Below are 12,551 nucleotides of genomic sequence, written 5' to 3' on the forward strand. Positions count from 1 at the left end.
GGGCCACAAAAAAACAAAAACAAAAACCCTTAAATTTTCAGAGAAACGTAGGTTTGTTTTGAAAAGTACATTGTATATAAAAAATAAAAAAGCATCCCTCTACTAATCCCCAGTTCCTCACCCCACCCACCCCACACTAAATTTCTGCTTCTCCTTCCCCCATACTAAATCCCAGTCTTTGTTTTAAAAAATTGGCAACAAGCAGACTCCACTCACATTGCCGTTGCCAGTATGTGACTCCGGAGTCCAGCCTCCGGTATACCCCCAATGGCGCCAAGTGGATCCTCCCGCTACTCTTTGAAGACCTGTGAAGGTGGAGCTCATTGATGTCACATTGAAATGTGATGTGGCATTGCGTGCCTCCGTGCACCTCCAGGTCCTCCACTGTCCAGCCGCTGCCATCGCAACACTGACCAACACATACTGACAGACACACACACACACACACAATTTTATTTATTGCTCCCTACCTTTGGGATCTGGTGTGGGTCCTCTCCCTGATCTTTCCCTCTCGGAAACTCAGTTTTCTTGCTACTCACGCGCGCAGTTTAGGGATGCCGGGTGCCGGAATGATTCCGGCATCACTACAGAGGACGCGAGCAAGGGAGCAGGAAGACTGAGCTCCCTCGCTGCTGCCAGGTTTATCTCCATCCCGGCTGGGTAATTTTAGGCACCTGCAAGGTGGGGAGAGCAGGTGCCTACTCTGCATTAGCAAGCATGGCAAACTCGTGGCTCGCTGGGTGGCATAGTCTTTAAATAGACGGGTTACGGTGCCCGTTTTACTTGCCAAAGTTTTCCCGGTGAGCTGGGTGTTAGGCTGGGTCTTTTTGTGGTTCCCCATGATGGATTTTGCCTCTGTTTCTGTTGGTTTTCTCTGTGTAGCCCAGGAGCTGTCTTAGTGTGCTGCCATTCGGTTTGGCTGCTAGCCACGCCCCCCCACAAACCCTTTTTATTTGTTACAATATTATAAAGAGACAGGCCTAAACCTTTGGATTCGACAGGGTAAACAGAGAATCTCTAAATCCCCAAAAGCTCCCAGGGACCTCATATTGCAATGCCACACAATGTCTGACAAGCTAGGACTGCTAGCTGCATTATGTGGAAATGCACCCTACGACTTTGAAATGTGTAAACTTTCCTTTTCTCTGGACTTAAGCAGGGCAAAACTATGCAATACTTAACCAAACTCTCCACGCAGCAGGAATCGCTTACAAATGGGCGACACTACGGACGGTCTGGGTAACAAAAGTTGGACAACATTTCAAGGCCACTAACCCAAAGGATGGCCCAGCACTGCTGGCGATGCTGGGACTCCAACATACCGAGAACTTAACGCAACCACGCAGTCCCCAACTCCAGACCACACGCACTGCGGCGAACTTCACACCCAGAGAGAAGGGGGAGCGAAGACCTGAGCCAACTCCCACCGGCTACATAAGCCTCTCAATAGGACTACAATGACATGCTCATATATTTTATTCCTCCATTGTGGTTAACTATGACCACCTTACACGTTAGGTTTACCGGTTACGTTGCAAATCATACACTTCACAGGGTCACCCCACACAAGATGGCACACCCTACCAACACACCTCTCTGCTCCGAAGATATATCTCCTCCCCCCACCCCCCATCACCCTGAGGTAACAGTACAACTTGCATAGGAGCCCAACCTCCCTAAATTGGACCACGCAATCAATTAGAGAAATCCCCCCTCGTCCCGGCACCCTACGGCCTAGATAGGCTATATAATGCACCCAAACTCCTACATGAACGAACGTATACACCTAGAATCTCACAAAATGACTACACTTCACCATCGGACCTATTCCAGCTTAATTGAAGCAACATTCGCTAGAAAACAGCACACTGTAAACCAAAGTGGCCTGCGGCAAGCCAACACCAATAACCTCCAGTGACCTGATAACTACAGTGACACAGACTTACAGATCGCTACTCAGACTAGACTACACTCATAGAAAACACTTAACCACCGCAACCCAGGTACCTTTACTCTACTGCCTTTAAATCTAGCCATCACACCTCGCTATGACCTATCAGCCAGTATTATAAAATTGAGCGAATTGTAACACCAGGATGTCTTGTATTGCATATGTCATGTTATTATGTTACGTGGACGTGCTGCTGTGGCTCTACACGTCAGTTTGTTATTCACTCGCTCGAAAAATAAAGAATAAAACATTTAAAAAAATTATTATAAAGAAGACTGTCTTAGAATAGGTTTGTATTTACAAAATAAATAAAACGAAAATATATAAAAATGCTGCTCCCCCAAAATAATGTATATATTTTAGTATGAGGGGCTTAAAAAGTTGTTTCCCCGATGTTGTAAAAAGCAATTCCCATTATAATGTCTGCCATAAGGTGCATTTTGGTAGCTGTGGATCTGGACTGTTGCCAAATGTACAAACTCCAAGCATGTTTTTGATCAGCATATGGAACCTTATATCCTCACCCCCTGTTCTTCCATGTCCGTAAAGGACATTCGGCTGCAGGTTATCTTCGTGGCCCAGTAGGTGAGGAAGGAACATGTAGATATTGGAGAACTGCATGGGTAACTTGCTGGACATGTTAAATACTTTCCATTTTATCTCTTCAACTGCAAGAGGAAAAAAAAAAAAGGTAAATAATTTAACAATTTGAGTAAATAATTTATACCAATTGCAATAGAGTTTATATATATATATATATATATACACACACACACATATACACACACACACACATATATATACACACACATACATATACACACACACATACATATACACACACACATACATATACACACACACATACATATACACACACACATACATATACACACACACATACATATACACACACATACATACATATACACACACATACATACATATACACACACATATACAGGGAGTGCAGAATTATTAGGCAAGTTGTATTTTTGAGGATTAATTTTATTATTGAACAACAACCATGTTCTCAATGAACCCAAAAAACTCATTAATATCAAAGCTGAATATTTTTGGAAGTAGTTTTTAGTTTGTTTTTAGTTATAGCTATTTTAGGGGGATATCTGTGTGTGCAGGTGACTATAACTGTGCATAATTATTAGGCAACTTAACAAAAAACAAATATATACCCATTTCAATTATTTATTTTTACCAGTGAAACCAATATAACATCTCAACATTCACAAATATACATTTCTGACATTCAAAAACAAATCAGTGACCAATATAGCCACCTTTCTTTGCAAGGACACTCAAAAGCCTGCCATCCATGGATTCTGTCAGTGTTTTGATCTGTTCACCATCAACATTGCGTGCAGCAGCAACCACAGCCTCCCAGACACTGTTCAGAGAGGTGTACTGTTTTCCCTCCTTGTAAATCTCACATTTGATGATGGACCACAGGTTCTCAATGGGGTTCAGATCAGGTGAACAAGGAGGCCATGTCATTAGATTTTCTTCTTTTATACCCTTTCTTGCCAGCCACGCTGTGGAGTACTTGGACGCGTGTGATGGAGCATTGTCCTGCATGAAAATCATGTTTTTCTTGAAGGATGCAGACTTCTTCCTGTACCACTGCTTGAAGAAGGTGTCTTCCAGAAACTGGCAGTAGGACTGGGAGTTGAGCTTGACTCCATCCTCAACCTGAAAAGGCCCCACAAGCTCATCTTTGATGATACCAGCCCAAACCAGTACTCCACCTCCACCTTGCTGGTGCCTGAGTCGGACTGGAGCTCTCTGCCCTTTACCAATCCATCCATCTGGCCCATCAAGACTCACTCTCATTTCATCAGTCCATAAAACCTTAGAAAAATCAGTCTTGAGATATTTCTTGGCCCAGTCTTGACGTTTCAGCTTGTGTGTCTTGTTCAGTGGTGGTCGTCTTTCAGCCTTTCTTACCTTGGCCATGTCTCTGAGTATTGCACACCTTGTGCTTTTGGGCACTCCAGTGATGTTGCAGCTCTGAAATATGGCCAAACTGGTGGCAAGTGGCATCTTGGCAGCTGCACGCTTGACTTTTCTCAGTTCATGGGCAGTTATTTTGCGCCTTGGTTTCTCCACACGCTTCTTGCGACCCTGTTGACTATTTTGAATGAAACGCTTGATTGTTCGATGATCACGCTTCAGAAGCTTTGCAATTTTAAGAGTGCTGCATCCCTCTGCAAGATATCTCACTATTTTTGACTTTTCTGAGCCTGTCAAGTCCTTCTTTTGACCCATTTTGCCAAAGGAAAGGAAGTTGCCTAATAATTATGCACACCTGATATATGGTGTTGATGTCATTAGACCACACCCCTTCTCATTACAGAGATGCACATCACCTAATATGCTTATTTGGTAGTAGGCTTTCGAGCCTATACAGCTTGGAGTAAGACAACATGCATAAAGAGGATGATGTGGTCAAAATACTCATTTGCCTAATAATTCTGCACTCCCTGTACACACACACACACACACACACATATATATATATTCATTCCATCTCTCAGTAATGTTTGTTATAAACTTCTTAAATAAAAAAAATAAAAAAAACTAAAATAAAAAGTCACACTCTAAAATAGAATTGGTGAACAACTGTGTAGAGCTGGTGAGGCATTTATATTTCCACTGAGAGAAAGAAGGTAATGATATAAAGTCCTTTGGCCTTTTTGCAAATCTACAAAACAAACGGGGGGGGAAAACAAAAACAAAAAACACAACCACACAAAAAAAACAGGAAGACGACGTGATAAATAATGCATGTTTTTCTTAAAGCAATGCAGTGATCTTTCACAATTTCACTGATAAGGCAGACAAATTAAATAACAAAAAGCACTTTGTATGACTGACAAGACAGACAAACTGAGATACACATGAAATAAATCTGCACAAGCTTGGACCCATCCTGAAAAATTGCCACTCATTGTTGACTCTGTATGAAAATTGAATATGCATCTTTGGGAACAATTGCTTTAAAACTATGTAGATTTTTTTCATTTTAATTTATTATTATTATATTATTTTATTTTTAAATATGGTTTGCGGGCACGTGCAGTATACTGGTAAGAAACCACTGGCTACAATGTAAATAGCAATGCATTGTTGTGCAGGGAAAACTTGTTATTTGCATTTACTCACAGATTGGTGAACTGAACAGCTGTCAGACATTGAGAAGCACCAATTGTCAAACAGGTCAGGACCCAGAATTTATTGCTTGTGATCTTTTTTTATTACCTGTGTTCACCTACAAACCATAAAACGTTGAGGGACGATTTTCAAAGGGCAGGTATTTCTACTGTTATATATAATCAGTCACGTACAAAACTGATTAGTATGTCAATCGTATCATAGTTTATTATTAGTCTAGCATTAACCTCATGCTTACAACAGGATGTGTACTTAGGAGAGAAAGCAGTTTTATTTTAGTTTCTCAAAGCAGTGTTTGCTCTTCTAGCCATGCCAAGGCACGGCACTCAAGGCTGATAGAGCCTAACAGGCTCTGAGCCATCAGGAGTTCCAGTGAGACATCAGATATCTGCTAGTACAATCTAAACCATGGTTCGTCAACCTGGTCCCTACCGCCCACTAGTGGGCGTTTCAGGATTCCAGGTGGGCGGTAGGGATTTCCAGGTTGATCGGGCGGGCGGGTGCGAGTCGGCGGTACCCGTGCGACTGGGTACCGCCGTGACCATTTGCGGCTCCGGCCCGCCCGGTAAACCGCCGGGGCCGCCTTCCAAAGTGTCCATCGGGTGGCCCACGCTGTCAGGGCCACCCGATGGATGCGGATTGTAAGGGGGCCCGGTCAGCGCTGGGCGCTTTAACAGCGCAACCAGGCCCCCTGTGATGACATCAGAGCTGGGAGGAAGTGATTCCCCGGTCACTCCTCCCAGCTAAAACTGAGAGCCGCGCGGGAGGAACACCAGGGAGTCAGAGTGGGAACTCTGACTCCCATCCACCTGAGCCACCACTGGACCCCAGGGAAAGTCACCCTCCTGCACCTTAAAGGTAGGAAACAGGAGAGTGACTTAAATATAATGTGTGTGTGTGTGTCTTTGTAGGTATGTCTTGTGTGTGTGTCTGTCTGTATGTGTCTTTGTATGTATGTCTTGTGTGTGTGTATGTGTCTGTCTGTGTATATATGTGTGTGTGTGTCTGTATGTGTCTTTGTATGTATGTCTGGTGTGTGTGTATGTGTGTCTGTATGTATGTGTGTCTTGTCTTTGTATGTATGTGTCATTGTATGTGTGTCTTGTGTCTGCATGTGTGTGTGTCTATGTATGTCTGCATGTGTGTGTGCATGTCTGTGTGTGTCTGTTTGTATGTGTGCCTGTCTGTTTGTATGTATGTGTCTTGTGTGTCTGTATGTGTGCCTGTCTGTATGTATGTCTTGTGTGTGTCGTATGTGTCTTGTGTGTGTGTATGTGTCTGTCTGTATGTATGCGTGTCTTGTCTTGTATGTATGTCTCATTGTATGTGTGTCTGCATGTGTGTGTGTCTATGTATGTCTTATGTGTGTGTGCCTGTCTGTTTGTATGTGTGCCTGTCTGTTTGTATGTATATGCTGCAAGACTAAATATTTGATATCTGGTTCGATTTTCGTAAGGAACAAACGAAGGTCTCTTTCAGTGATATTCAGACGACTTCTCTGTTTGCGCATAATATGATTTCTCATTTGTGCGTCAGCTAATCTCCTCTCCCTCCTCAATTCCCCTCCCCACCTTTTTTTCCCCTTTTTTCTATTTTTTAACCGTCCTTATAGCAATGCCCAGTAGGAAGGCTGAGCTAGGTAGCCCACTTACTATAGTCCACTATAACATACAGACACACACACACACAGGACACACACACAGGACACACATACAAAGACACAGACAGGCACACATACAAAGACACAGACAGGCACACATACAAAGACACAGACAGGCACACATACAAAGACACAGACAGGCACACATACGTGTGTGTGTATGTGTGCCTGTCTGTGTCTTTGTATGTGTGCCTGTCTGTGTCTTTGTATGTGTCTTTGTATGTGTGTCCTGTGTGTGTGTGTGTCTTTTTTGTGTGTCTGTATGTTATAGTGGACTATAGTAAGTGGGCTACCTAGCTCAGCCTTCCTACTGGGCATTGCTATAAGGACGGTTAAAAAATAGAAAAAAGGGGGAAAAAAAGGTGGGGAGGGGAATTGAGGAGGGAGAGGAGATGAGCTGACGCACAAATGAGAAATCATATTATGCGCAAACAGAGAAGTCGTCTGAATATCACTGAAAGAGACCTTCGTTTGTTCATTACGAAAATCGAACCAGAAATCAAATATTTAGTCTCGCAGCATCAACCTCATGGATCTCATTAATCACTAGTAAAGGTAATTTCAATTTACTTTATTGTTTTCTCATTAAACGTTATAAAGTTAAAAACCTTATAAACCTGCATTAAGTAGAAATAAAAAGATAAATGTACGTACATTTATTTTTTTTAAAAACACCCTCCTTTCTTAAAAATATTCTGCATTTGCGCGAAAACTGGTGGGCGGTAAGGAAATTTTTTCAACCAAAAAGATGCATTAGTGGGCGGTAGGTAGAAAAAGGTTGACTACCACTGATCTAAACGGTGATTGCAGGTGGTGACAGGCAATTCTCAATATACACATTGCAGCACTTCAAAGAAGTGATCTCAGATCACTTCCTCCCAGCACCTGTGAGGGTGAATCTGCACTGGATTAGAGCAGCCCACAGCAGCTACGGTTCGTAAATTAAGATAAAACCATCAATCGCTGTTAGAAACTTTGGAGGGGAGATTTATCATCAATGCTTCACTACAAGAATCGTTTGACTGGTCAAAGTCCAGCACTGGCAAGGAAGGAGTAGGCATAAAGGGGCGGATGTTTAGTAGCTGCAGAGGTTATCACATCTTTACTGTGTATACACACACACTCTTGATATAAAATGTCCACAGCTAATGGTATGAATAAAGTTATACGACACAAAACAAGAAAGGGAAGAGAAGTGGATAACCACAAATGAAAGTGAAAATCATAAGGGAAATATAGAGGTGGACAATAAGGTGCAAATAGGAAGAGGTGGAATTATTAAACTGCAAATGAGAGATGACAATGTAAAGGAGTAAAGGTCTACAAGGAAAATTACGGTCCTTGACTTGTGGTTTTAGCACAACCATAACATAACCGTGACACATTCTGTAAACCCTTGACATGAGTGGCCTGGTCAAACTGGTGACATAATAAATTATTCAGCTATTGCCCCCTATGCACATAGAGACCACATGCCTAACGACAGGATTGTTGTGGTCAAGCTCAGGATACATTTTCATTTAGAGGAATATATCCAACAGCAAATCAACAAAATGGACACATTTCCTACCCAATGTTAATTGATATACCCCTTATCACTGATTCTATATATTTAAGCTCTTCAAGATCCAAAAGATACACAAATAATAGATCCCACCACTATGCTCCATGGACCAAAAAACATTTTCTTCCATTAGTTCCACCGAGCCAAGCCACACAGTACAGGGATAGCTCACTGACAGAGCATCAGCTAATCACTCTGCCCTGCACTACTAGACTCAGTGGACAAAGCTTGTGAAGTTAGAGGGGCAGATGGCCTGGTGGAGCCCATGTATGTTTAATCCCCCACTTCCCCCAAAAGGGGGTCAGGGCATTCCTGGCACCATAAGGACTATGGCATGCAGTAATCGTTATGGTGATTGGCGTTCTCCTTTAAATATAAGTAGTTTCCAAATGCCATCAATACAGATTGCTCTTGTTCATAGGTGTACTTAATGTAGAAAAACTCTGGCTGTCCCTCAAGTACATTGTAGTAACCTTTTAGTGCTTTATGATCTCCAATACTGCACACCTTCGAGCTATCAAACGCTTATACATCTATATACAGGGAATACAAACATCAAATCGCTACTACCTGTGTGATTCTCAAATGCATATCTTTTCTCTGCCACTGCTTGCTTTATTTCATCAAGAACAGAGCTTAGATCTCGAGATCTCTTTTGATTTTCTTGTTCTGCACGAAACAACCTTTGCTGAAGTTCTGAGAATTGTTTTTCATATGTGTCTATTCCATCTCCTAAAAAAAATAAAAAAATAAAAATAACTGGTAAGCATGATGTAAGAAACCATGACATTCAGCACAATATTTCCATTTCATAACTGTTGTAAGTCCTACAGAAACATCACATTTTGCAAAGAATCCTCTGGATCAGTGGTTCCCAAACTGTGTGCGCAAGGGCGCTGCGGAATGTTTCTGCGGAATACTTCCTTGGTGTTATAGTTATAGCACCGGGAAAACATTACTGTTGAACAGGGGCCCGGTTGGTTGCCGCGGTCCTTTAAGACCGCGACCGGGCACCTGTAAGATCGGGCAGCTGGGAGGAGATGACAGCCTGTCACTTCCTCCCAGCATCATGCAAGGAGACAATGTGTGAGGGAGAGGAGGCAGCCTCAGCATGATGGGAGAGGAGCACACAGAGCTCCAGACCCCTCACTCCCACCAGCAGCACTCCCAGCCACCCTCCTGGAGACACAAGGTAAGCCAACAGGAGGGTGGCTGAAGATAATATCTTGTGTGTATGAGTAAGAGTGTGTGTGTGCGTGTGCGTGTGTGCGCACTCATCTGTGTGCCAGGATATGGTCTGTGTATGTGCATCTGTGTGTATCTGTTTCATTGTATGTGCATGTATCAATGTTTGTGTGTGCCAGGGTGCGTGTGTTTATGATGGTGTATGCGTGTGTTAATGTGTCAGTGTGGGTGTATGTGTACGTGTCGGTGTCTATATAAATTTGTGTAAGTATGTACGTGTGGTAGTCTATGTGCATACATCCAAGCAGTCATACACCAGCACAACATACAAACACACCTCTGCATTCTAACACAAATATTACATACAAATACACCCCTGCATTCAAACTCCAAAACTATATACAAACACATCCCTTAACTCAAATACAAATGTACATCCGCATTTAAAAGTAAATATTCAAACACACCCAATCAAACATTACAAACACACCCCTATATTAACTCCTTAAGGACTGAGCCAAATGTACACATTGTGATCAAAACAAAACAAAAACTTGAATTTGTGCTATGTCTGTTCAGGCGTAATTTGCCTCTTTCATATTATGTGCACCCACACTTATTACATATAATTTTATTCAGGGGAAACAGGGCTTTCACTTAACATCAAATATTTAGGTATGAAACATAATTTAATATGAATAAAATATTTTAAAAATGGGAGAAAATTTGTATTTAAAAAAAATAAAATTTAGTTCTACGTGACATTTTAACTGTGAATGTCATAATACGGTTTGCTTTTACTGCAATAAAATACACATTTCTATTCAGCGATGTCTCACGAGTAAAACAGTACCCCCTACGTACACGTTTTATGGTGTTTTGGGAAGTTACAGGGTCAAATACAACAGGTTACATGTTTCAATTTTTTTCACATTGAAATTCGCCAGATTGGTTACGTTGCCTTTGAGACCATATGGTAGCCCAGAAATTAGAATTACCCCCATGATAGCATACTATTTGCAAAAGTAGACAACCCAAGGTATTGCAAATGGGGTATATGTCCAGTCTTTTTTTAGTAGCCACTTGGTCACAAACACTAGTGTTAATATTTGTTTGTGTGTGAAAAATGCAAAAAACTAATTTGAACGCCAGTTTTGGCCAGTGTTTGTGACTAAGTGGCTACTAAAAAAGACTGGACATACCCCATTTTCAATACCTTGCGTTGTCTACTATTGCAAATGGTATGCCATCATGGGGGTAATTTTCATTCCTGGGCTACCATACGCTCTCAAAGGCAACATAACCAACCTGGCAAATTTCAATGTGAAAAAAATGAAAAGCAATCCTTATATTTGACTAACTTTTGAAAACACCATAAAACATGTACATGAGGGGTACTGTTATACTCGGGAGACTTCGCTGAACACAAATATTAGTGTTTCAATACAGTAAAACTTATCACAACAATTATATCGTCCGTGTAAGTGCCTTTTGTGTGTGAAAATAGCAAAACATTTCACTTTCACTGATGATATCATCCTTATAATACATATACACGGGGGGCGGGGCCTGACACTCACCATGGCAGGACGCACTTTCAGAGAGCTCCGGCTCTTCAAGCCTTAAAATCGGGGCAATCTTGCCTAAAAAGAAGCAGACAGTACCCCAACACAGCTGTAGACCATCACGACGACCGGCGGTACCGTCCTATGCCCGGAGATACCCGGTGTGACGAACACATATCTCGTATGAGATTTGCGGCCTGGCGTGCCCGGCAATTGGAGGAAGCGGCCGATCGCCCAACCCGGAGAGCACACTTGGCAGAAGCCTCACCGCAACCCCGTTACCTCCCCCCCTTGGACCGGTGGGGGTTATCCCGGTCCCCACCCAGTGGGCTGACTCACGTATGACCAAGAGATCAAGGCAGAAACATAGGCCTGATGAACCGCGGCCCCTTCAATATGGCGGAGGACGCATGGCTCCCACACTCCAACGACATACTCACACGGCTGGAAAGACACTTTCAAAAGTTTTGGCAGCAACTGGAGAGTAAGCTTTCTACACCCACACCACCACAGATACGCAATCATCGTCTTCCACAACCTGTAACTCCACAAACAACAGGGGCACCTAAGCGGAGACAGAGAAGAAGGCGCACTCTACCCGAGCGCGGGGCAGCATGGATACGCACCCCGAGGCTGTCGGGCGGGGACCGGAGACTAGAAAGCAACCTCAAGCACCGCAAACCAAACAGGGGGAAGGGTAAACCGCGCGAAGAACACCCGAAACCACAAGCGGCCAACCCCCCTGCTACAAGCCTACCTGGGCAGAGCGCTCCTAGAGGTACTATCTCACCACCTCATCCCCGCCGAATGCAGTCCAGCCACAACCAGCGCCGGACACAACCGGGAACCAATGATTGCACCTGGAAGAGGACAGATCCGGCACCGACACATCCCCAGGTCTGCGGTCTCCAAATGCCGGCACCCCTACAAACGTGGGGACAGAGTGACTATCCTGCAAGAGCCCTGAACTTACCGACTGTGGGAGTCGGCTGACTTTCATTGCCCCATTCCGGGATAGACTGCTGCCTTATGTCTATGCAGACCTAGCAGACTCTTTCCTGTATTATTCGGCTGTGACCTATATGATTTAAGGTTGGAGCGCTGGCTTACCTATGTGCTTCAAATCAGAGCATTGTTAAGTATTTAAATATGAATATATAGCCTGACAGGAAAGAATTGATTACTTTTCTAAGCATCAAGGTGACCATAGCTCATGTACTATACATGCACCTACTACTTGTTTTAGCCTTTTCCCTTCCATATAAAGCTACTGTTCCATCTCGTTAACTGAGTTACAAAACTTGTCACTCTCGTAAGCTATGCTGAGCTTTTGCCTTTATCTCTTATCTGTCTAGAAACTAACAGCTTAAGCAATATATTACCAGCTAGATCTAACCACTGGGGCAGCCCAAACCTGTTTAAAACTTATGGAATAAC

The 12,551-nt window shown here is 43.0% G+C and overlaps 1 protein-coding gene across 2 annotated transcripts in view; it reads right to left on the reverse strand.

Moving 5' to 3' along the window:
- MGAT4D (MGAT4 family member D) overlaps positions 1 to 12,551 on the reverse strand; it is a 182,735-nt gene that overhangs the window by 104,079 nt on the left and 66,105 nt on the right. Inside the window, exons 2-3 of one of the 2 annotated variants that reach the window (XM_063458453.1) lie at positions 8,935 to 9,096; positions 2,476 to 2,619 (exon numbers count right to left, since the gene is read on the reverse strand). In XM_063458453.1, coding sequence (XP_063314523.1) covers positions 2,476 to 2,619; positions 8,935 to 9,096 — 306 coding nt within the window. The remainder of the gene's footprint in view (positions 1 to 2,475; positions 2,620 to 8,934; positions 9,097 to 12,551) is intronic. The other variant, XM_063458454.1, reaches the window with a different exon arrangement.

The sequence above is a fragment of the Pelobates fuscus genome, chromosome 6, assembly GCF_036172605.1.
Source record: "Pelobates fuscus isolate aPelFus1 chromosome 6, aPelFus1.pri, whole genome shotgun sequence".
Classification (NCBI taxonomy): domain Eukaryota; kingdom Metazoa; phylum Chordata; class Amphibia; order Anura; family Pelobatidae; genus Pelobates; species Pelobates fuscus.